Source organism: Lytechinus pictus, chromosome 10, assembly GCF_037042905.1.
Source record: "Lytechinus pictus isolate F3 Inbred chromosome 10, Lp3.0, whole genome shotgun sequence".
Taxonomy (NCBI): Eukaryota; Metazoa; Echinodermata; class Echinoidea; order Temnopleuroida; family Toxopneustidae; genus Lytechinus; species Lytechinus pictus.
Window position 1 is genome coordinate 16,757,753 of NC_087254.1, and position 25,034 is coordinate 16,782,786.

Consider the following 25,034-nt stretch of genomic DNA (forward strand, 5'->3'; position numbering starts at 1 on the left):
TTTTCGGATAAAATTAAAGCTGCATTGATACACAGAACGATTATGAATCATTCACTATCCACTTTCTTATTCTGAAATAAAAAGAAATTATTAGGGGTGTATTCATTGATTTTTTAAAAAGTTCATAACCATGTGAAAAGGCATAAAATACTTGAAAACAAAGACAGATTGAAGCGTATATTATGAGGAATTCCACACAAGTTGTTTTCAATAGAAAGACTGAAAACATGAAAGTGAAACAGTTCAAAATTCCATCAAAATCAGATGAGAATTAAAAAAGTGAAGCTTTTGATGTATTATTTTGTGAAAAAAGATATGCAAAAAATATTTGCATGTTCAATTCACTGCTAAAAGGATAGATGACATACTTTGATTTGTAATAGAGTGTGTAAGGTCATCAGAACTTTAACTTCAAACAAGGGAGAGCTTGTCTGTTCAAAAACATTCACAGAAGTATATGAATAAACTTGCTCATGACATTACCAAATACCAACTCAAATATTTGTTTTTCAAACTATAATTTCATATATACATGTACAGTGCATCCCCAAAAAACTATACACTTTTGAAATGGCTGCCAAATAAAAAATATATCACTTTTTAGGGAAAGACATTTAAATGGAAAGCAAATAAAGTCAACTTTCAAATGACACCAAAAGTTGGAAAGCATGAAAGCATGAATAATGCTTGAGTGAACACTGCCCACTTAAACAAAGGGTATGAAAATGAGGCTAGGCAGGAAAAAGCCTTCCAATTTCTTTCGTCTTTTTTTTAACTTGCCAACTTGAGGGTTTTTGATGAATTAATGATCAATTGTGATCAGTTTGTTGCTTGAGAAAATTTCATGAGTTATTAAATTGAATGCATGAGTGATCATTTCAGTGCAGTATTTTGACTTTGTGGATCTCAGCAATGTGTTCATGTCAGTCAGGAGAATAGGGGGTAAGATAGGACTTAAGTCGGTGAAGTAGGTTGACTGGATAAAGGTCAATAGAACATTTAGCCACCCTCCCTCCATCTCTACCCCTCCCCCTAATTCTCTTCTCCTGGCTAGGCTGGGCAGGAATTAGCCTTCCAGTTTTTTGAAAGGTTAGTCCTTTGGAACTTGCAAAGCAAAGGTTGTTATGCTAAATTAATGAGTGAGATAAGTTTTGGTTTCTTAGGCAAATTTCACAAGTTAATAAATTGAAATTTAATGCATGAGTGAACAGGAATTGTGATTTAAGTGTAGCATTTTAAGTTTAAAGGTCAAGTCCACCTCAGAAAATTTTTGATTTTAATCAATATAAAAAAATCAGACAAGCAATATGCTGAAAATTTCATCAAAATCTGATGTGAAATAAAAAAAGTTATGACATTTTAAAGTTTCGCTTATTTTTCACAAAATAGTTATCTGCACAATTTAGTCACATGCAAATGAGACAATTGATGATGTCCCTCACTCACTATTTCTTTTGTTTTTTATTGTTTGAATTATACATTATTTCAATTTGTACAGATTTAACAATAAGGACAAACTTGACTGACCCATAAATGTTAAACAATGGTAATTTCACATGTTCAGGTAGAAATAAAACATTGTTTCACAGGACAATAGGGAGAAAATTAGAATATTTATTTCCTATAATTAGGGGGGGGGGGCAAATAAAACCTTATTTGGGAAAATTAAATTTCAAACGAGTGGATTCTGTTGCAATTTTGGCTGGTGAACACAAATCTGATAAGTATTTTTGTTTTAGAACACGTCTGATATTGGTTCCGAGCGATTTTAAATATCTATACAAATAAGGCTTGCAACATATCTAACTATATGTTTTCATGGTCACTGAGCACAAAAGTACATGAATTGGATAAGTAGGTCATTCAAAATGACATTTTTGGGTGAAAATCAGCATTTTTGGGTCATATTTGGTAAAAACTGCCCTCAAATCACAATTTTTGTACATAAAACCTTAATAATTCATTCATCTGTAGTTTGTTACATGTCTAACTAAATGTTTTCATGGTCACTGAGCACAAAAATACATGAATCGGATAAGTTGGGTCATTCAAAATAACGTTTTGGAGTGAAAAACAGCACTTTTGGTCATTTTTTGTATAAATTGCCCTCAAACCTGCAATTTTTGTACTTAAAACCTTAATTATTCATTCATCTGTAGTTTATTACATGTCTAAATAAATGTCTTCATGGCCACTGAATCCAACAATCGATAAATAAAATCTGTTCCACCATTTTTTTTTTGGGGGGGGAAATCTGCATCTTTTTAAAATCTTGGGGTGATAAATGGGCACAAATCTGCAGTTTGCGTTCATAAAAATCCAATAGGCATGCAGCTGTACCTATTGTATGAATTTATATTTATGTGTTCATGCTATTTATTAGAAAGCTGTTTTCTGTGAGACTTGCTAACATGTCTAGGTTGTTTAGAGTCAGTGGGCCATTATGGTCTTTGAATCTTTCTAAGATTGTTAGAGTTTTACTAGCTTTCTTCTTCTTTAACTCCTCATTATGCAGTGTAAGTTTCTTTGCAGATTCAACAGTTGCAATAAAGTCTGCTTCGAGCTTCTATACTGTGTTCACCTCTTCAGAATAACGAGCCCACTTCCACCTTTCCTTCCTTTCAAATTCAGGGTGTACCAGAAGACCATCAGATGCCAGCGGATTTTTTTTCGGAGTATGGACAGAAGAACTTCCACCAGAAACTTTGATTCTGTGCTCTAGCTTTGAAAATTCAGACTCACATCCTAAGTTGGTAAAAGGAGCATACATCATGCCATCATCGTCATCACCATACATTTTTTTAAATGAAGTAATTGGTCTTGGACATCTGGCTCTTCACTGTATTAATAACTTCCTCAATCACAGCAGCAACCAGCCTATCCCTTTCAGATCCTGTTTCTTCTCTCTTGCCCGCCATAATTTTTTCTTACCCGTCTAGTTTTTCCTCAAAGAAGCTCCTGCCATGTTCTATCCCCAGCATTCTACTCACCCATCTAGTCGATGCCCAGCAGTTCTTTCATCGGGGAGATGATAAGATAACCCATCACTGTGTAAATTTCTCAACAGCATGTGAACCACTCATTCTAAATGAATGTAGCCATTTCAAGAACAAGTTTGTTGTTGTTGGTGTCCACAACTGCATTGAAGAAAGCTAGGATGGATTCATGCCATGACAGATACTCCTTATTAAGTTCTGCGATTCTACCAAATCTATTGGCTCTAAATCCTTTGAATCCTTGGCACTGAATATTGTTATCTTCCATCCAAGATTTAAAGTCATTGTAGAGGGATATTAATTGCTGAGCATGGCTAGGATACAATAACTTGGAGATTGCGATCAACCCTAGTGTATGGATTGAAGATCCTGGAGATAAAAAGATCCTCTCCCCTGCTGATACCTCCAGTAACTGGTGGATGCCAGTCTTCTGTTCTATGTTCCTCAGCACTGTATATATTGCATGATCTATACCCAATATTATATGAGCACAGCATTTTAGGATTTTAGTAGGGTCTACTCCAAAAGTCTGAAGAACCACTTCAGTCAGCAGCTCGATTTGTCATCCAAAAGTCTATTTCTGATTTCAATTCATCAACTGTGCAGTTGGCAAGAATGGCTATAAAACACTTGAGCCTGAACTCATAAGCTTCGATCAGCCCCATCCTGACCATTATTAATCAAATTTCCCACATAACCTGTAGTCAAGGATGTCCTTTTACCTGAAGGTCCAGTTATGGTGATGTGGTCTGCTTTCAGATTATTCATATCAACTGTAGGTCTATGTATTTTCAACATTAGTTCATTAAAGCAGCTGGTCGGCAGATAATTAAATCTTTGATTATTTTTTGTTCATAACTATAATAATGAATTTACTAACCATATGAAATTCACTATTTGTATTTATGTTTTCTTACAGTGTTGATCTTACCATTTCTCACCATGCCTGTACCTCAATGTCTTAAGAATGCATATATTTCAACTCAGCACCTTCAAAAACATAGAGACATATTATCACACACCACTTTTATGCTGTTTAATGTAAAAATATGGCCATTTCCCGCCATTTTTTTTTAAATGGCGGGAAAATAATAATTTTTCACCATGCCCATACATCCAATATGGCCTATGTATATGCAGATATTCAAATATACTCAGCACCGTCAAAAACATAACATATCACACACCCCTTTTATGCTGTTTAATGTTAAGAAATATGGCAAAATAGCCATTTCTCACCATGCCTATACATCCAATGACTTATATATTGAGATACTTGAACTCAGCACCCATTATACGCCATTATATATAAAAATATGGCAAAAAGGCAATTTTTTTGAAAAATGGCGGGAACCAATAATCAAACCTCGTGTTCAGCGGCAAAAATGGCCATAGAATCCACCCGTAAAAAAAATTGTCATTTGCCCACCCCTACTATAATAAAATACAAAAGAAATAGTGAGTGATGTTCAGTTCCCTCATTTGCATACTGACCAGGATGTGCATAGAACTGTTTTGTGAAATTAAGTGAAACTTAAAAATGTCATAACTTTCTTATTTTACATCCGATTTTGATGAAATTTTCAGCATTATGCTTGTTGGATTTTTTTCTTTTTATTCAAATCAACTTTTTGTTGGGGTGGACTTGTCCTTTAACTTGTGGACCTCAGCAGTGTGTTCATGAGAGTCAGAGTAATGTGATGGTACCTGTTACAAGCAAGAGGGCGAGATATGGTAAGACTTGGTTAAAAGGGCATTCCTCTTCTTAGTGTCCATTTACAGGTCATATGTACCCCCTCCACCTCCCTTTCCCCGGCTCCCTCTCTCTCTCTCTGTCTTACTTCCTGGATGGTAGCTTTTTCAAAACTTAACTGCCAAGTAACGGGTGGCTGATGGTCAGTTTTTTTTTCATTGAATGATTACCAAGAAATGTACCGATGATCAGTGGCGTAACTACGGGGGGGGGGGGGGGGGGGGGGGGGGGGGCACGTGCCCCCCCAATCGGCTGGCCCCCAAAAAAACAAAAAAACGGGGAGACAGAGAAAAAGAGGGAGAAAGTGAGAGAAACGTAGTGGGAAGGAAGAACTTATTAATTATGTTATATTATATTATAATTATGTTATGTTATATTACATTAAACTAAAAAAAAATCATAACTTTATGAAACATAATTTGCTCAGGGCCTATGGTCTTCATTGTTCCTGATGCTCGCATTGTCTGTTTAACGAGATATATAATCCTGTTGTACTAAAACCTCCCGTTTTCAAGTCAATATACACCAAATATATTTCCTCGCACTTCGAATTATTATTGTTTTATGTAGTAAAATATCATTTTAAGGTCTTAATATAAAACATTTCCCGTCCGTGCTTCCGTTCGCATTAGTGGATTAGTGAGATATGTCTGCTCTTCATGAATTCCTAAAATCAGTCCTTAAAATGTCCCTTTTTCTGATCTGCATATCAAAAATTACAGCGTGCGCTCACATCATTTGGTTAGTGAAATACGCATGGTCTACTTGAATTCCTACAAACAAGCCTTAGAATGCCACTCTTCAGGTGTGAATTTCCTATATTTGACTATTGAGATGCGCATGATAATCATGACTACAATTACTACAAAAAGTATGTCTTTAGGTGTAATTCTAACAAAATCAGCATGCACTTGGCACTCGCATTAGATGACTATGGTGAGATATGTGTACTCTTAATGGATTCTTTTAAAAAATAGTCCTTAAAATATCCATGTTTGGGGTCAATATATACAAAAATTTCAGCTCGCGCTTCGCGCTTGCTTCATTTGGTTAATGAAAATTTGTATGGTCTTCGTGAATTCCTACAAAAAAGCCTTAAAATGTCCCTATTCAGGTCTGAATTTCCTAAATTTTCATCTCGCAATATTTGATTAGTGAGATGCGCATGTTAATCATGATTACAATGACTACACGTGCTTTATGTGTTTGGATGCATATAATTCTAACAAAATCAGCAAGCGCTTGGCACTCGCATTAGATACTATGGTGAGATATGTATACTCTTAATAGATTCCTAAAATATAGTCCCTAAAATGTCCGTTTGGGGTCAATATATACAAAAATTTCAGCTTGCGCTTCGCGCTCGCATTGTTTGTTTAGCGAGACAGGTACACATCATGATTACAAAAATTTTCTTATCATGTCCCTTTTTTAGGTCTGAATATCAAAATTTTCAGCTCGCGCTTCGCGCTCGCATTATGTGATCAGTGACATACATATCCGTTTAATGACACTGTCCTTAACATGTCTCTATTAGGTTAGCATACCTAGCAACTGAGCGTGCGAAGCGCGCTCACTAGGTGACTCAAAATTTTTGCTGGTGCCCCCCCAATGCCGTGACCCACGGTACGCCACTGCTGATGATGATTATTTATGAATTTTTTTGTTGAACAAACTGTTTGATTGATCACATTGCACATTGATTGAGTCGATTTATTGATAAATTGTTGATTAAATGATTGATACATGTAGGTAAAAGTTGATGCCCCAGTTTTCAGAATTTATCATTAAATCCACATTCTGTTCTGGACTTCATGCCTAGGCCCTACATGTAATAGCAATCAGTCTCTCAACAGGAGGGGGGGGGGGCCTAAATGTTCTGTTGACCCTTATTCCATCAACCTACTTCTCCCACTAAGTCCAATCTCACCCCCTATCCTCCAGACTCCCATAAACACATTGCTGAGATCCACATAATAAAGTTAAAATGCTGTCCGAAAAATTGCAATTTGTGTTCACTCATGCATTAAGTTCAATTCAACAATTTATAATTAAACAACCAACAAGTGGAATGCCTCTGGCGGTCTCACCTGCATCACGCGATTCAATATAGCAGCAGTGCTGACTTTGACAACTACTACAACTCGCACAAGATGTTCAGTGATACTTGGTTACTCTTATGTCCACATTTTATGAATTATATGATGGTAATTCAACAAATACCCCTAACATGGCCAAAGTTCATTGACCTTACATGACCTTTGACCTTGATCATGTGACCTGAAACTCGCACAGGATGTTCAGTGATACTTGATTACTCTTATGTCTAAGTTTCACGAACTAGACCAATATATATACTTTCAAATTTATGATGGTAATTCAACAGATACCCCCATTAAGGCCAAAGTTCATTGACCTTTGACCTTGGTCATGTGACCTGAAATGCGCACAGGATGTTCAGTGATACTTGATTACTCTTATGTCCAAGTTTTATGAACTAGACCAATATACTTTCAAAGTTATGATGGTAATTCAACAAATACCCCCAATTTGGCCAAAGTTCATTGACCCTAAATGACCTTTGACATTAATCATGTGACCTGAAACTTGCAAAGGATGTTCAGTGATACTTGATTACTCTTATGTCCAAGTTTCATGAATCAGATCCATAAGCTTTCAAAGTTATGATGGTAATTCAACAGATAACCCCATTATGGCCAAAGTTCATTGACCTTTGACCTTGGTCATGTGACCTGAAATGCGCAAAGGATGTTCAGTGATACTTGATTACTCTTATTTCCAAGTTTTATGAACTAGACCAATATACTTTCAAAGTTATGATGGTAATTTAACAAATACCCCCAATTTGGCCAAAGTTCATTGACCCTAAATGACCTTGACCTTAGTCATGTGACGTAAAACTCATGCAGGATGTTCAGTGATACTTGATTACTCTTATGTCCAAGTTTTATGAACTAGACCAATATACTTTCAAAGTTATGATGGTAATTCAACAAATACCCCCAATTTGGCCAAAGTTCATTGACCCTAAATGACCTTTGACATTAATCATGTGACCTGAAACTTGCAAAGGATGTTCAGTGATACTTGATTACTCTTATGTCCAAGTTTCATGAATCAGATCCATAAGCTTTCAAAGTTATGATGGTAATTCAACAGATAACCCCATTATGGCCAAAGTTCATTGACCTTTGACCTTGGTCATGTGACCTGAAATGCGCAAAGGATGTTCAGTGATACTTGATTACTCTTATTTCCAAGTTTTATGAACTAGACCAATATACTTTCAAAGTTATGATGGTAATTTAACAAATACCCCCAATTTGGCCAAAGTTCATTGACCCTAAATGACCTTGACCTTAGTCATGTGACGTAAAACTCATGCAGGATGTTCAGTGATACTTGATTAACCTTATATCCAAGTTTCATGAACTAGGTCTATATATTTTCTAAGTTATGATGACATTTTCAAAAACTTAACCTTGGGTTAAGATTTTAATGTTGATTCCCCCAACATGGTCAAAGTTCATTGATCCTAAATGACCTTTGACCTTAGTCATGTGACATGAAACTCAGGCAGGATGTTCAGTAGTACTTCATTAACCTTATGGCAAAGTTTCATGAATTAGGTCCATATACTTTCTACGTTATGTTATTTCAAAAACTTAACCTTTGGTTAAGATTTGGTGTTGACGCCGCCGCCGTCAGAAAAGCGGCGCCTATACTCTGCTATGCAGGTGAGACAAAAACTGTTTACGATTGATCATTAATTAATTACAACACCCTTAACTTTGCAAGTTCCAAAGGATTTGCCTCTCAAAATCTGACAGAAATTGGAAGGCTAATTCATGCCCAGCCTTATTTTCATACCCTTTGTTTAAAGGTCAAGTCCACCCCAGGAAAATGCTGACTTTAATAAATAGAAAAAATCAAACTAGCATAGTGCTGAAAATTTCATCAAAATCGGATGTAAAATAAGAAAGTTATGACATTTTAAAGTTTCGCTTATTTTTCACAAAACAGTGATATGCACAACTAGGTGAGTCAGTCGATGATGTCCACCACTCACTATTTCTTTTGTTTTTTATTGTTTGAATTATACAATATTTCATTTTTTATAGATTTGACAATAAGGACCAACTTGACTGAACCATATAGTATTAAACAATGCTAATTCCACATGTTCAAAGAGGAATTAATCGTTGTATCACTTGACAATGAGAAGAAAATTAGAATATTTCATATTTCATAAAATAAAATACAAAAGAAATAGTGAGTGGATGACATCATAGTCTCCTCATTTGCATACCAGCCAGGATGTGCATATAACTGTTTTGTAAAATTAAGCGAAACTTTAAAATGTCATAACTTTCTTATTTTACATCCGATTTTGATGAAATTTTCATTGTTATGCTTGTTGGATTTTTCTCTTTTTATTCAAATCAACTTTTTGTTGAGGTGGACTTGTCCTTTAAGTGGGTAGTGCTCACTCAAGCATGAATAGTTTTCCAACTTTTGGTGCCATTTAAAAGTTGACTTTATTGGCTTTCATATATGTAGGTGTTTTCCCCAAAGTGATATATTCTTTAATTGGCAGCCATTTCAAGAATGCACAGTTTTTCTGGACGCACTGTATATATGATTATTACTTGATAAAGACAGTTTGTACTAATCAAGATTTGTGGACTTGAATAGATTTTGTTGGAAAAGGCGTGAAAGTTTCAACCCGACTCTCCATTTCTTTGTCTGTCTCTCTCTCCGTCTATCATTCTCTCACTCTCTCTCTCCCTTTCTTGATATAAATATATATAAATATATATATATATATATATATATATATATATATATGTATTTACAGTGCGTATCAATGAAAAGTCCTGGGAATTAAAAAGTATACAACATAGGATAATTTCTTCACATATATTCTTGGGTTTGGGTCTCATCTATCAAATGAAAGTAAACATTTGACAGAATGTTACACTTGAGTGAGCACTGTCCATTTTTGTAAAGCTCGCAGAAATCAGTTTGCGCAGAAATGCTCATTTTCACGTTTTGTCAAGGAAGAAAGGAGAAAAACTGTGTGGTACATTTCTCATACATTTCTTTTGCATTTTTAGCAAATTGAAAAAAAAAAAATATAACTTTATACAGACCTCTTGGAATTTTCACTAAGATTGTATAATGTGCATGTCTCATGCTTGATTGAACCCAAAACTTTTTTTTACTTGATTTTATGAAGTTCTCACTGAACTTCTGCATTCAATCAAGTACATGTGTCGGTTTTTGTTGACAAGTAATGCGTCATTTAAAAGCTTAGGATGTTGTTCTTTTTCAACCTCATTAAAAATCTTAAAATGCATTGTGGGAGACCTATTGTTGGGGTCGCAATTCACATATATGTATAACTACATCATATACCAAAATCAAAAGATTTAATGATTTTCCATTAGTGATTTTCATGTCTATCTTGTTCTTATTTCATGCTAAAATTCTTAATACTCTTACACATACCTGTTACATTGAAAGGTTGAACCTGGAAGACGAAGCCAGCATAAGTATATGCATTAATTTGCAGGCGAACCCATAAAACATCTGAGTCGAAGACTAAATCCAACCCCTGGGGAGAGTTATGAGATAAGACCACAGCCTTTGTTGCATCTTGGGTAGCATCTGACCCGAGCCCTATGACTAAAGAGCTATTCTCACTCAACAGCAACTGTATACCACTAATCTTGAAGCCACCGTAACCAATTGTATTTGTGATGCGCCAGACAGTCACTGCCTTGTCATCTGGGTAATTTTCCCACTGAAGTTGGTCCACAGAATCTGACGATAGTTCAAATTCTACAAAAAAAAACAAAAAACAGCAAAAACTATGATGATAATATTCAAACAAGGAGGGAAGGATGTCTTTGTCCTATGCAGCGGCGGATCCAAGTCGGGGCACATCCAGTCCAAGATTCCCCCTTTTGGGTGTCATACCAAATATTTAAAAGGGAGATATGTCTTGCTCATACTTACTCAAGTGAGGACCTTTTTTTTGCTGGTCAATTTTTCCTGGAACACAATGACCTCCATTTTGTAGAGAATTTGGTGATTTTTTTTTGCTTGTCAAATTTTTCCTGCAACGAAATAACCTCTATTTAGTAGTGAATACCCCCTTCTTTCCCTCGTCAAATTATTCCTGACAAAAATCACCTAAATTTTTTTTTTTTGGGGGGGATGTTGTTGATTTTTCCTGTACAAAAACGCTCCCCCTCTTTATGAAAATTCTGGATCCGCCCCTGCTTTGACCAAATGGCAGGTTGGCAAGGTTATATTAAATAATGATCTTGGGTTTTTTGTTTACCTGGATTTTCACTACCTTTCCTTCACATTTTTTTACTGAAATAATTGTTTTTGCAATCTGCATTCAAACTGATCTCAAGAGATGCAAAGGATCAAATTCTTCTCTTTTTTAATATGTAAATTCTTCTTTATTTTTGTTTAGATAATGATACATCATATCACATGGACCATTCCGCAACTGACTTTTAGCCAAAACAATCATCAGGATAGTCCTGAAACTGTATAAAATCCCACGATCAAAATAAACTTTTACAAATGTAAATAGATTATCACTATAAAGCATGTTTAACATCTGATAATATATATGTTCACTGAAGAAAGACAAGTTTTGGACAACTTTGCACTGTCATGGTGTACGTAAACATTTTTGGATTGAATAACTTCAGGTGATAGAACAGACATACTTTCCAAGCACAGGATAGTTAAACGAAGGCAAGATACAAAACACCCCCACAGTATATGGTATAGAACACTGAAATGATAAATTGTGTGCGTGTTTTCACCAATGAAACTTAGCAATTTGAACCTAAATTTAGGGAGCAAGAACATTTGTAATAAAGATAGGACACTACAATAAAAACCCTTTTGTATGTTTTCAGTGAAACTAAGCATTCTCCCAATGATGTATACAATAAAGCCATTCCAGTGGATGTGATGTCCACAAGGCAGTATAGTGACTGAGGAACAAACTTGCTGAAAGTGCACACACACACAAAACAAAACACATTGCAGGATAAGGCAGGAAGAAATTAAGGGCATGTAATGAAATAAATACACAGGGAATCAATATATTCACCCCCAAAAAAACAATAGAATAAAAAACAAAATTAAACAGTGATTAAAAATTAAAATCTGGAAAGTTTGGGGCTATTTTCATGTTATCATCTAATAAATTTGCATTTCTTTCATTTACTACACTACAAGATCAAACAAACCCAAGTTATTTATTGGAAATCTGTCAGACAAAATGCTATGCCCTGGCGCAAATCCAAGTGGTGAGCCTATTATTCGGGGGGGGGGGGGGGGGGAGTTGGCATATTGTTTCATCCCCCACTTGAATAGTACATTGTATGACATCACAGATTTACACCAATGATGCTATGGACAAGAAAACGTAATACAAATCATGCATTAATATAATATATTCATAAAAACCCATTTACAGCAATATGACCACAATGCCAAATTCCATGCAAAAAGAGAATGCCATTAAAAAACGTGGAATTTACCAATATAACAGCCGGCTTCATCATTTCCTGTTGGGCAGTCACGAATGAAATCACATGTCTTATTTGCTGGAATAACCAATGTGTCTGAACACTCAAACACTTCACCTATTGAATAGAGAAGCACATTAAAATACAGAATTCAAAGAATTTAAATCAAATATTTCCCACAATCAAGATCAATGAAATATGAATGCAAAATGCTTGATTTCTACCGTACACCAAAATAAGATCATAGATACCAAAGTTACTCTCTGCAAAATTTGGTGAAAATGACATGGACTTCACTTTAACTGTGGAACGTCCTTAAAAACAAACTGTCTGCTCTCTATTAGACAAATATGTTACCAACCATTAAACAACAATATTTCAACAATTAAAACTTAAATTTATTTCATATTTGAATTGGAATAATGCTATGTATTTTCATCATTATGATGGATGTTTGTTTGTAATGGGTGGATGGATGTTTGTTTGCTAAAGCATAACTTGATTATACAGTCCGACCTCTCTTCTCCGGACACGTTGGGACCAGCACCAATCCGGATTTATCTGGATCTGGAAGACCCAATATTAAATACACGCAGCTGCTGCCTCGATCCTGCAACGTCGGTAGCTACACGTATCTATTGTACTATGTAGTACTATGTAGTGGGCGTACAGACAGTATTCACTGCAGTGTCAGTGCAAATTATAGGCAGTATTTTTACGGAAATGAAATCGAACGATGGCCAAAACTGTTGGATAATTTACCTGCTAAAATGATTGAGGTATAAATTGAGCATATACCTCGAAAGAAAGAGAATGAATGACTCGATGAATCTAAGTTTTAAAACTAGAGATGCTCGGCGGGTCGCGCGGCCGAGCACATGTATCCCCCGAACCCACCGTGTCATCCGTCATTGCGATATTTAGAGCTTACACAGATATTTGACAAATAAATATAATTGTCATGGCGACAATGACCCTGCCCACATTTTGCCTGTGGGTACCAAATTTGATGGCAATAATATGACGTAGCAGCATGACTGTGCAGAACCTAAAATATTGTCAAATATCACCTGTTGGGGAATACAATTATAGAGTAATCTGGATATATTTTATAAACCTAACCCTAAGACCCCCCGACAAAAATGATAGGCATCTTTGCTTCACCTTCTAATATTGCTTCTGTGTGCCAACTGTTATGACAAACTGGAAAAAAAGCAGAAGTTACAGGTTTTACCAAATTTTCCACAAAAACATGGTTACCATGGCAACCATGTCTCCACCCACTTCAAAATCATTAGGCGGCTTTGCTTTACCATAATGGACCTTCATGACAAATCAGAAGATAATTGGAGAAGAAATGCAGCCAGTAGAGCACTCACAAGGAAATCTCTGCTATTTCCACAAAAACTCTTGTTACCATGGCAACAATGTCTCCGCCCACACCAAAATCAATTGGCGACTTTGCTCTAACATAATGGACCTTCATGCCACATTTGAAGATGATCGGAGAAGAAATGCAGCTGGTAGAGCACTCACAAGGACATCTCTGCTATTTCCACAAAAACTTGTTACCATGGCAACGATGTCTCCACCCACACCAAAATCGATAGGCGGCTTTGCTATACCACACTCAACCTTTATGCCACATTTGAAGATGATCGGAGAAGAAATGCAGCTGGTAGAGCGCTCACAAGGACATCTCTGCTATTTCCACAAAAACTCTTGTTACCATGGCAACGATGTCTCCGCCCACACCAAAATCGATAGGCTTCTTTGCTATACCATACTCAACCTTCATGCCAAATTTGAAGATGATTGAAGAAGAAATGCAGCTGATAGAGTGCTCACAAGGAAATCTCTGCGGCGGACGCGGCGGCGCGACGAGGCCAAATCCATAGTATCCTCCGAACTCTGTTTGATGGATACAATTAGATCACCGCGGCAGGTATCGCAGCTTCGCAATGTCAGCCATTGTTATACTGATTGTAGGCTCAAACATGATAGATGGCGCTGTCCGTATTGAGGCCTAGCATTAGCTAGTGAGACATGTGTTGTTTTTTCCAGGAAACAAAGAGAGAATGCGAAGAAATGTTTGCACTGCGCCCCGATTTACTGGAAAATTATCCTGCCTAAGTTCTTTGGGTGATTTGAGTGAGATATTTTCCTGAAAAATAATGTTGCTTTAGGCATACTACATTGGAAAATGTATGAAATCAAAGTGAGTTTGCGTATAGGATTGAGTTTAGATTGCAATCTGATTTCCTCCCGTACTAGATTGAACTGAAAAAAAAAATCTCGGCAAGTGTGCGTCCGGATAATAGAGAGATCCGGATAAGGTGAGGCCGGGTAAGAGAGGTCGGACTGCACTTGTATACTTCTGTTATTGAAATGTGGAAATGAAAAGAAATAAAATAATGGATTTACATACCTTCAAAGTCTGTAGAGATAAGCTGTAAGACAAAGCCATCATCGGTAGCACTATTGTCTGTCATCATTTGTAGCCAGATCTCTGTACTCTTGAAGTGGATTACATAAGGAAACCTTTCTCCATCATAGTAAGATGTGGAGTTACTGCAGAAACCAGAATCCATGCTATGTGGTCGTGGATTCCGAAATGCTTCAGAGTAGCTCCCACCAGGATAAGCTAAGCCAAAGTTATTAATAGCGTCAGTCCCTGTGAGTCGATACTTGTATATTCCATCGTAACTGCCCGATCCGAAGTACAAGTAATCATACCTATATTCTAAACGGAAGGCAATGAATTTTATGCTTAAACCAGAGTAACCCTCTGCAGCCGTTACAGTCCAGATATAGTTTAACAGGTTGTCATAGCCAGGATAAGAAGGTGATGATAGATTGAAGCACTCTCCTGGGTTGAGGACTACCAAATCTGCATAGATATATTGCATACAAAAAATAATACACAGTTTGTCAAAAGAGATTGATCATGGACACTCTAATTGTTAGTAAACCTTACTCCAAGACAGTGAAGACAATTTTTAACAATTTCAATTCCAATGTCTTCTATAAAAGACGGAGTAAAAATAAATATTAATTCCCATTGAGTTTTTATATTGAATAAAAGTGTGTTCTTTTAAAGATGAATAAACTAAACAAATCTAGTAGTCTACATTGTTGTATTCCTTGTTGTTGAAGTTGTAGAGACTTGAAAGTTTTCTTCATTCATCAAGTCACAACTTGTTTCAACATTGCAGATACGTTTTAGACATTCTTCATTGCATCATTTATTTCATCTGTGGAGACAGCCAACAACAGTGTTTTTCTTAGTTACTCCAATCACGGAACATCTTATTGTTTTCGCGAGCCAATCACAGGCATTTAATCGCACATGGAAAAACCTAGCAAAACCTTCACTTTACACATGTGCTCCTGAGTTTTCCATCTCGCAGCCATGTTACTTTTTGGATGATATTTTGGATACAATTTTCACTATTTTACATAAACTTTTACTGAGCGTAAGTCCTACAGCTTTTTGGAAATTCGCACCTTTTGTTCAGTGTTCATCTACATCATACCACAAGTTATTATTACAACGGGAAAGTGCAATCTTTTATTGAACTAAGGACTTTGTGATTCGCGATTCTGGCTAACTAGTTCGTCTACCCGATATCCTCACACGTTTGTGTGTTGAACTACATTTCGAGTAGTTCGCTCCACTTCGAAGCATTTCTTTGCATCGCGTGTGTGTATCTTGGAAGTCTGATTAGTGATTTTGATTTTTGGATTGGATCAAACAAGATTTCAACTCCTTTCCCCAGTTACCTCGGCAAGATCGGTAAGAATTGACACATCATTATTTCTTACAACGTGTATATAAACTTTCTTTCACAATTCATAAGTAGAGAAATTGGCATTTCTTGAAGCATACATATCAGCACCCTTCTACTCATCAACCAACAAATGCCAAAAGATAGTAAGCAAATAATCACCGTGGGTGAAGGTGATGGACAAACTATCACTTTTTCGGCAAGCTGGATGTACTCGGTATCTTTCCTCAGCTTTGCTTTGGAAATATAGCTACATCCAGCTTGCCTCGTCACCTGAAATCAATAGGTGATTATATGCTTTATGTTCTACATCTAGAACCATTATAATATATTATAAAATGAAATAAAATATTATAAAATGAAATAAAATATTCACACTTCTCTACAATAAGGAAGTTTGAATAAAAAAATTCCTGGGGGTGCTTCGTGTGTTATTCTCCATAGGCAGCACCCCTGGAATTATGTAAGGTGTGCAAAAATAGAGAAATATAACCAATATGATCTATATTTTGTTTTGGCTTGTCAAATTTCTTCAGACTAGAATGACCTTAATTTTGTATTGAACCCCCCCTCCTTTTTTTGGCTTGTCAAATTGAAATCAGCACCTCCTGTAAAAAATTGTGCCCAGGGCCCTGGTTAGGCAAGACTTTATGCATGTCTGGAATTTTCCAATCAGTTCAAGTTGAAATAAGAGAAGAAGATTGAATTTCTCATTTTAAAAAAGCATTGGAATGCAAGTTACATGTATGTTGCTTGTAGAAATTTGATTAGCATTTTAGGAAATTTACTCCTACTACATTGAAAACAGGAAAACTCTAGTGAAGCACAAGAACAGGGAGTGCATAATGAGCCAAAAATTTGGAGGGGGCCAGTTATGATGTATTGGTCAAAATTTATTTTAAAAAATGCCTTTTTGATTACAAAAATCAAATTTTGCGATAAATTTTTACATAATATTCAGAAAATAATATCATACGACACCCTTCTCTCTTTCCTTTTCTTATTTGTTCTTGGTCGTGAACCCCCCTCCATTTTACTACTGAGAACAGGGGAGCATTCATCAACATTTTTGTCCGACAAGTTGTCAGATCCGACAACTTTCCTTGATGCTGATTGGCTATGAAGCAGTGTTACTATGGTAACTGTCGGATCAAACGGGACTTGTCGGATAAAATGTCTGACAACTCCTTTCATGAAATGCTCCCCTGGAGTTATTAATTTATTAATAGTTTATGAAGTGGCCCTCATTTGTGATGTACTTAATCATGAAAAATTTGTGGTGTCCTCAAAAGTACCATTTAGCTTGGGGCTATAATAAACATATAACATAATGCTGATTAATCATTTTAAGTAAAACGTTTGAAAAAGAAAACATTTAAGAAATTTTTCCTAGTGGATCAAACAGAAAATCTGTCCATGCATCATATATGGCATCACAAATGTGGTAAATATATCCTCATAGGTATATTGTTTACAACATTTCTTTCATTTGGGTGGGATATCCTTTTAAATAAAATGTACAAACCCGATGGAATCCCGGGGCAGAATAGTTCATCACTTGCATCTCGGCAATCTACGAAGCCATCACACACGTCACTACGGCTGAGACATGCAGTGAAGTCTTTGCACTGAAAGTAATTACCGCCACAATCTACACATGAAAAAGAAACATGAGTGCACAGGAAAAAAAATCAAATCACTACCACCTAGGGTAGTGCACAGAGTTAATATTCTTTATTTACTATAGACAAATTCATGGCCTATTTACAATGGTAAATGTCTCTCTCTGCAGTAGCACGACATTTACTCTTGCCACATTTGCTCCAGTCTTAATATTTCAGAGGGCTTATCCTAGGACTAGAGTTTGGATTGTGATAGAGTTTTTGGTTCAGAATAATGTAATGCTAAGGATTAGGGTTTATTTAGTTTTGGAGGTTAGATTTTATGTCTGGCTTGACATGCAGATTTTCAATCAGAGCAATTGTCGCTAGAGTAAATGTCATGGAAACCTCTCTGCAATGCAGGGACTAAGATGTTACTTATATAATTACTCTCTAGCTCACTAATGACACATGCATAGAAGAAATTCTCTGTAGAAAAGGTAATTATCTGTTAATCAGGGAGATGATATTATTAATATATATATATCATCTAGAATGTTGACACGTCTGTGACTGTTACTACGGCAACTGTTTGATAATGACATACTGTAAGTGCTGACAGCTTTCATTAAAAAAAGGAAATCGCAAAAACAGTTTGAAGTGGACTTAATTTAAAGTCACAGTGATGTCTCTGCTATATCATGTCTCAACAAAACAAAAATTCATGCAGATATGATGCCGCAAAGTCAAACAACATTTTTCTACAGGATGGAGTCAAACATTACGGAGCTTATTGCCAATAAATGCATATCATATGCTTCAAGTCTAAATATGGTCCATAGTTGAGTAGATCTATTAAACTCCTAACAAGATAATGATTTTAATGAAGACTCACATTATCTTTTATTACATGTACATCATTAGTCGTTGAAAAGATACAAACTTGTTCAGGAAAATCTGGACAGATTATCCGCTTTATGACAACTTGATTTAATTTACCCTAACTTTTAAAAAGAATTTCCTTGGTCCGAATATGAAGTATTAATGATATAATATTGACTGGCCTTGAGGGAAACATCAAATATATTTTCTGCAAAAGAATCATATTGGCCCGTGTCTTTAGACATGCAATATGGTTCTTTTACGGGCAAGATGTTCCCGAAAGAAGAGCCAGTCAACATTTTTATTATCATCTAAATCAGATATCTAGAGCAAAAGTCATGAAAATGGAGATATTTCTTTTAAGAATAGAGTTCTATTTTGTCATGTTTTTAGTAGGGTCTAGCCTCTGCAGTTTACCATTATAACATACTTGTAAGCTCTTGGATCCAGTGTTGTCTTTATTATGACAAATATTGTTAGTGGGGGAATCATTATGAAGCGTATCTCTTTATACTCATCCTCAAATGCCCGGATGTGAGACCCGCGATAATACAAAGGTATATTTTGCGTCTTCTCTGCATGCAAAGTCAATATGCGCACAGAGACAGAGCAAAATACAAACAATATACCCGTCCCTTCCTGATATTCAGAAAATCTAGGGCAATACGGTTTTGTAAATGACCAGCTCAGATGTCTGATACATGCAGTAATTGCCTATATATGAAATATTTCTCTTGAATAATTGAAACTTACATCGACTGTTCTCTTCAAGCTCATCAGAACCGTCATTACATTGTGATGTCCCATCGGATAGTTGCCAGTAATATACACATTCTCCACTCCCACACTCGAATTCAATGCTACGGCATGCTATTGAAATAAGGAAAACAAAACCTGAATTATTAAATCGCGTAACAAAGGAAACACCTGACAATAATGATCGCAAAAGTGCCAGTATTTTAGTATGGCTATTGCTTACAAAGAAAACATCATTAGCAAACCTATATACTTCCACATTATGCTATGAATGGTGATGGATCTTGGAATGTGATGATCTATACATGTATTGTTAAAAAGTAAATTCATTAGATTTAATAGATTGATCCTACTTAGTGACGCTCATGTGTAGGCACTTGAGCCACAATGCTCCTTGTGGAGCGTTGTGGCCAAGTGGATTAGTCTTCTGACTTTGAAACAGAGGGTCATGGGTTCAAATCCCAGCCATGGCGTAATTTCCTTCAGCAAGAAATTCATCCACATTGTGCTGCACTCATCCCAGGTGAGGTGAATGGGTACCCGGCAGGATTAATACCTTGAACGCATGAGCGCTGAAAGGCAGCTCGAGCTAAAGCCGGGGTAATGATAATAATAACATCGTGCCTCGGAAAAGAATATTTCTAGATAGATGGCGCTATATAAATGCCTATTATTATTATTATACTCTTCTACTCTTATGCAAATAGTGCAATGGTGAAGACTTCCCTCTACACGGGGGGGGGGGGGGGTCCATTTATTGTTCTATTCAAGTAATCAGTATACAAATAATGCATGCACATGTTCATTATGCGATCTATCCTCACTCGAGTTGAACATAGCCTCGACAAGAGTGGATAGGTAGCATAATGGACAAATGAAGACATGTATCATTTGGTTTATACAAGTCTTCTAGATCGTGTTATTTGACAAAATAGAAAGGAAAAAAAGGATGGAATTAGATTATAGGCCCAGCAACTTTTTTTCGCTGATAACATGAAAACATTTCCCCATGTATGAAAGCAGTTGTTTTCATTCTTTTGTGACGCTCTTGGATTCATGAATCTAAGGGTGCACAGTCAACCTTGTTGATGCACTTTACTTCCATGCACACAAACACACACACATGCTAAGTGGTACACACTGAGAGAGAGCTCACAGTGCAATGGAAAAATAAAATATGCACGGTCGCCGTGAAATAATAAATAAAATTTGCATGCAGCATAAAGTAGATCAAATATTGAATGACATTCAACCAATCAAATAATAAGAATCTTTGTATGAGTTGTATAAATCAATATCACTTCCATATGTACTTGAATCAAGTTTGAAGTTCATATGTCAAACTTTAGTCATTGGAAAAATCCAAGGGGGGGGGAGCGCTTCCATTGATGAGTGGATACCATGCCTGACCATGGGCTCTCGAAAAGCACCCTAAACAAGTATTTTCCATGTTCTGAAAATGCACCCCTTAACAAGTATTGGCATGTGAAACCCTACCCTTAACAAGTATTAGAAATAAAACGATACTCTTGGCAAGTAATCCCTGAATTGAACCCCCAAACAAGTACAGCGATATTTCAATTGTTATATGTCACGGATTTCGGTTGTCAGTTTGACCTTTACCTACATCATTGGGTTTAGTACGGCCCCACCTCCCACACCTCGTGCAAATCGGACTCTAAACATGTAGTTTTGACTGTTGGGGAAAAAGTACATCCTTTATAAAATATTTCAATCTTTTTTATACCCTCATAAATTTGACCCTGAACACGTAGCTTTGTTAGCGAAATAGATACCCCTCTTTTTATTTTAGTGTTTTTGACACCCATATTACGTTATGTACTTAACGTGCCCATCTTGAAATAGACATCCTTTTTTCTTGTCGTTGTTTGTCGAGCATGGTATCCACACGTCAATGTAAGTTGCCCACCCCCCCCCCCCCCCGGGAAAAAAAATCAAAGTGGGACAAACAAATGGACAGCCCCAAAACGTGATGCCTCTGGCAACCACATATGATGGAGAGGCATAGAAAAATCATTGTGACCCAAGTACACTTCATAAAAGTACCTGCAGAAAAACATGACAGAACTAAATGCTCAGATGCAAAACTTCAACAAATGCCCATGTGGTTACGGATGAGGGTGCATGCATATGGGCATGTGGTGAAGTTTTGCGTTTGAGCGTCATCAAAAGTGCGTACATGTACTGGGATTTATGGGAATATGGAAAACTTGCAACTGTCCCTCAGGGTTCATTTTATAGAATATTCCAATGAACAGAATCTACATAATTGTCTTGAAAACTGAGAGATGTTTCTCTACTTACTGCAGTTTGCTTCATCTCTTCTATCAGCACAGTCATATACTTCATCGCAGACATAGTTTTGGGGTATGCATTTCTCTCCACAGTCAAATTCATGGGAAGCACATCCTAAAAGATAAGGATACACGTTTCAATGCCATTTCTTCTTTCTAAAGATGCTTAGATTCATGGAGACCATTCCCTTTATAAGCTTGCTTGTTGAATCCCGAGGAACCATAGTGCCATTCATATGATTTAGAGGAGGCATGATAGCTCAGTCTGTAGAGCAGTGGCTTCTTCATCCGGTGACCCGGGTTCACTCCCACTCGGTGTGAAAGTACCTTTTGCAAAGGCATTTATCCTTCCTACCAGGCCCCTCAGAGAGGATTTTAAGCTTTCAGTCCTCTGCTTGCTTGCCATCAAGCATTCATGCTATCTTACAATCAGGTCATAATCACAAACATTCACAATTACTGAAGTAACTTACTATCTGTATTCATGATAGTACGAGTCATAAAATATTGCCTAAGTTAGGTTACCATAGCTTCTTAGTGGTATGTAAGTACAGTGAATCGGCTGTGACCAATAAAGGCAATGACATAGTATCCGAATAACCTCCATTATTGTGAGTTGTGATATCCAATCAACCGCAACTGTATGAATGTCATAATTATTCCTACATGAAATTTGCACAATTCCCTTTTGTAAACAAAGAGCACGAAACTGAATTATCAAGACAATGATGCATGCATGAATATTCATCATATCAAGAAAACATTATGAAAAATCCAGCCAGTTTAAATATTGCTGGCTTTCCATAGTTGTGGTTCATCGGATCAATCACAACTCTTTGTAAGATGGGGTCCTAGTAGTATTTTCCTTATTTATGGTGGCAGCAGTGGGAATATATGCCACAAGATAAAAAAAACAACACAATTCTGCTATCCAATTCAAAGCTATCTTGTATTGTTTGAAAAATATGCAACTAAATCCTGCTGATTTCATGTGATGGTCATTAACTTTTCAGAAACTAAGAATTTTTTAAAAAGAATGTATATTCTGGTAAAAAGCTCTTAATGATTGTACCTAAGGAGATAAATTTAAGGTTAGAGACTACTAGCTTTAAACCCCTTAAAAGACTGGGGTCTGCCCCTAAACATGTTTCTGTATTAACACGAGAAGCTCTCTCTGATAGCTTTATTTCTTTTTTCTTGAAGTGTCATGCATATTTTGAGGCTAAATTTACAATGCCAGTGGTTTTACATGCTTGACAGGTCAAGAATACTAACAAGTGATTTAAAAATAAATTTTAATTTCAAACAAAATTCACAAAGTCATCGATTATTTCTCTTACATTGATAAACATCAAGTTTTGTGCTTTTTCTAGTTGTAATATAGTCAGCGACAAATTGTGATATAAACAAATGTAAAAGGATTTATATGAATGAAAATAAATGACGTGAGAAAAAAAACAATACGTTACTTAAAATAAAACATTGACATTGCAATTCTAAAAGCAGATTTATTAAAAATAATAGCAAATCTCAATCATTATTTAGTGACTTACAGTCCTAAATCAGATCATAAGCAAAAAATAAGCAAAACAAGCATAATTCAGGCATTGAAAAAATAATGATTGAGTCTTAAAGATTACATCATAGGATTACCAATTCTCATTGTATTCATGTGGTCAAGGGGCGGAATTAAGCCCCAGCCTTTTTAGGCATCAACAGTCTAACCTTTAAGGGCTATAAAGGCAGTCATAAATGACTAAGAGAGATGAGACATAAAGTGCCAAGTCTGTATAATTTTCAATCTTGAAGGAAAGAAGCCCATTAAATGATTCAATTCACGATAAACTGTCAGTATAAGCAGCATTTACAATGAATGAATCAATTTATTTACCATTGCAGTTGTAGCGTTCATCTGTCCGGTCACCACAGTCATTGAATCCATCACACACAAGGTCCATGTGAGTAAACCGCCCATTTTCACAGCCAAATGCTATAAAACGTGACAAGGTGAAAAAAGATCATTTACTCAGTTGAGCAACATAAATTCACTGATTCGATAGGCTTAGTATGTGAGAAATCAAATATGTTGAGCTTTTGAGCTCCACGCTACATGTATGTCTGAACATCATAAAATACAGTAAACTAAAATGAAAATCTGACTCATTTTTTTAATGATTACATCGGCCAACTTGTACAAAAATTTTAAACATCCCAACACCGACCTTGTCATGTAGGCTTAGTGCTACAGGGCCCGCCTCATGCAAACAAGGTTGTGGGTTCAATGCCTGAGTCACACCAGAGATTCAGAATATGGGACCTTCATCTTCTTGACAGGCGATCAATTTTTGAGAATGGTGAAGGGTAATTAAAGGGATGGTCCAGGCTGAGGATATTTATATCTCAATAAATATAGCAACATTCATTGAGCAAAATACTGAAAATTTGATCAAGATCGGATGACAAATAACAAAATTATTGAATTTTAAAGATTTGCATTATTCTGGTGAAATAGTTCTCGGCATGTCTTCATGAATATTCATTAGGTGGGCTGATGATGCCATATCCCCACTTGTATTTTATTATATGAAATTAGGTTAATTTAAAATTGTTCTACAAGGAACTAATTGACAAGTGCATTAGTAATTTATTGCCGCTATTATTTCATCATAAATGGAGACACAACACTTACACATGTATGCAAAAAATAAAACATTTATGATATAATGTAATAACATAAAGGAAAGTGGTGGTGTGACATCATCAGACCACCTAATGAATATTCATGACAATGTGCATACAACTGTTTTCACAACATATTGATAAAATCTAAAATTCAATAACTTTGTTTGTTATCTGATTTTGATGACATTTTCAGCATTTTTCTCTGTGAATTTTACTCTATTTATTTAGACATAAATATTTTCAGCCCGGACCATCCCTTTAATAACATAATACAGGATAATCAGTTTGAGTAAATAAGATTTATTATTATTCATATTCTGTTTCTGTCTTTGATGCTTGATTAAATAAAATCTTTATGAGTGTCACAGTACACCAAACTGTGATTTACCAACCAGAATGACTAACATGACCACATTCCTGCAGTACATTTACATGATCAGAAAATTGCACATATATGCACATACAATATAATGGTATATAATACTGCTACTTACTGCAAGTTTCACCCTGGCAAAGGTTATAGCGACTGACACATCGTCCATTTTCACGCCGCACTTCGTAATTGTAAGGACATTCTTAAAGAGAAAAAAAACAATCAAGTCAAGAAGAAGTATTTTATGTGAATTTTGAAAAATACGCATAAATTAATTTTGCATAAAAATTTTTCTGCTCAAA

The 25,034-nt window shown here is 36.0% G+C and overlaps 1 protein-coding gene across 1 annotated transcript in view; it reads right to left on the bottom strand.

Moving 5' to 3' along the window:
* The window catches only part of LOC129270248 (uncharacterized), a 68,193-nt gene that overhangs the window by 21,118 nt on the left and 22,041 nt on the right, over positions 1-25,034 (bottom strand). The window contains exons 15-22 of the mRNA XM_064106037.1: positions 24,854-24,934; positions 23,569-23,667; positions 21,688-21,792; positions 19,360-19,476; positions 17,649-17,774; positions 14,764-15,225; positions 12,348-12,452; positions 10,282-10,614 (exon numbers count right to left, since the gene is read on the bottom strand). Coding sequence (XP_063962107.1) covers positions 10,282-10,614; positions 12,348-12,452; positions 14,764-15,225; positions 17,649-17,774; positions 19,360-19,476; positions 21,688-21,792; positions 23,569-23,667; positions 24,854-24,934 — 1,428 coding nt within the window. The remainder of the gene's footprint in view (positions 1-10,281; positions 10,615-12,347; positions 12,453-14,763; positions 15,226-17,648; positions 17,775-19,359; positions 19,477-21,687; positions 21,793-23,568; positions 23,668-24,853; positions 24,935-25,034) is intronic.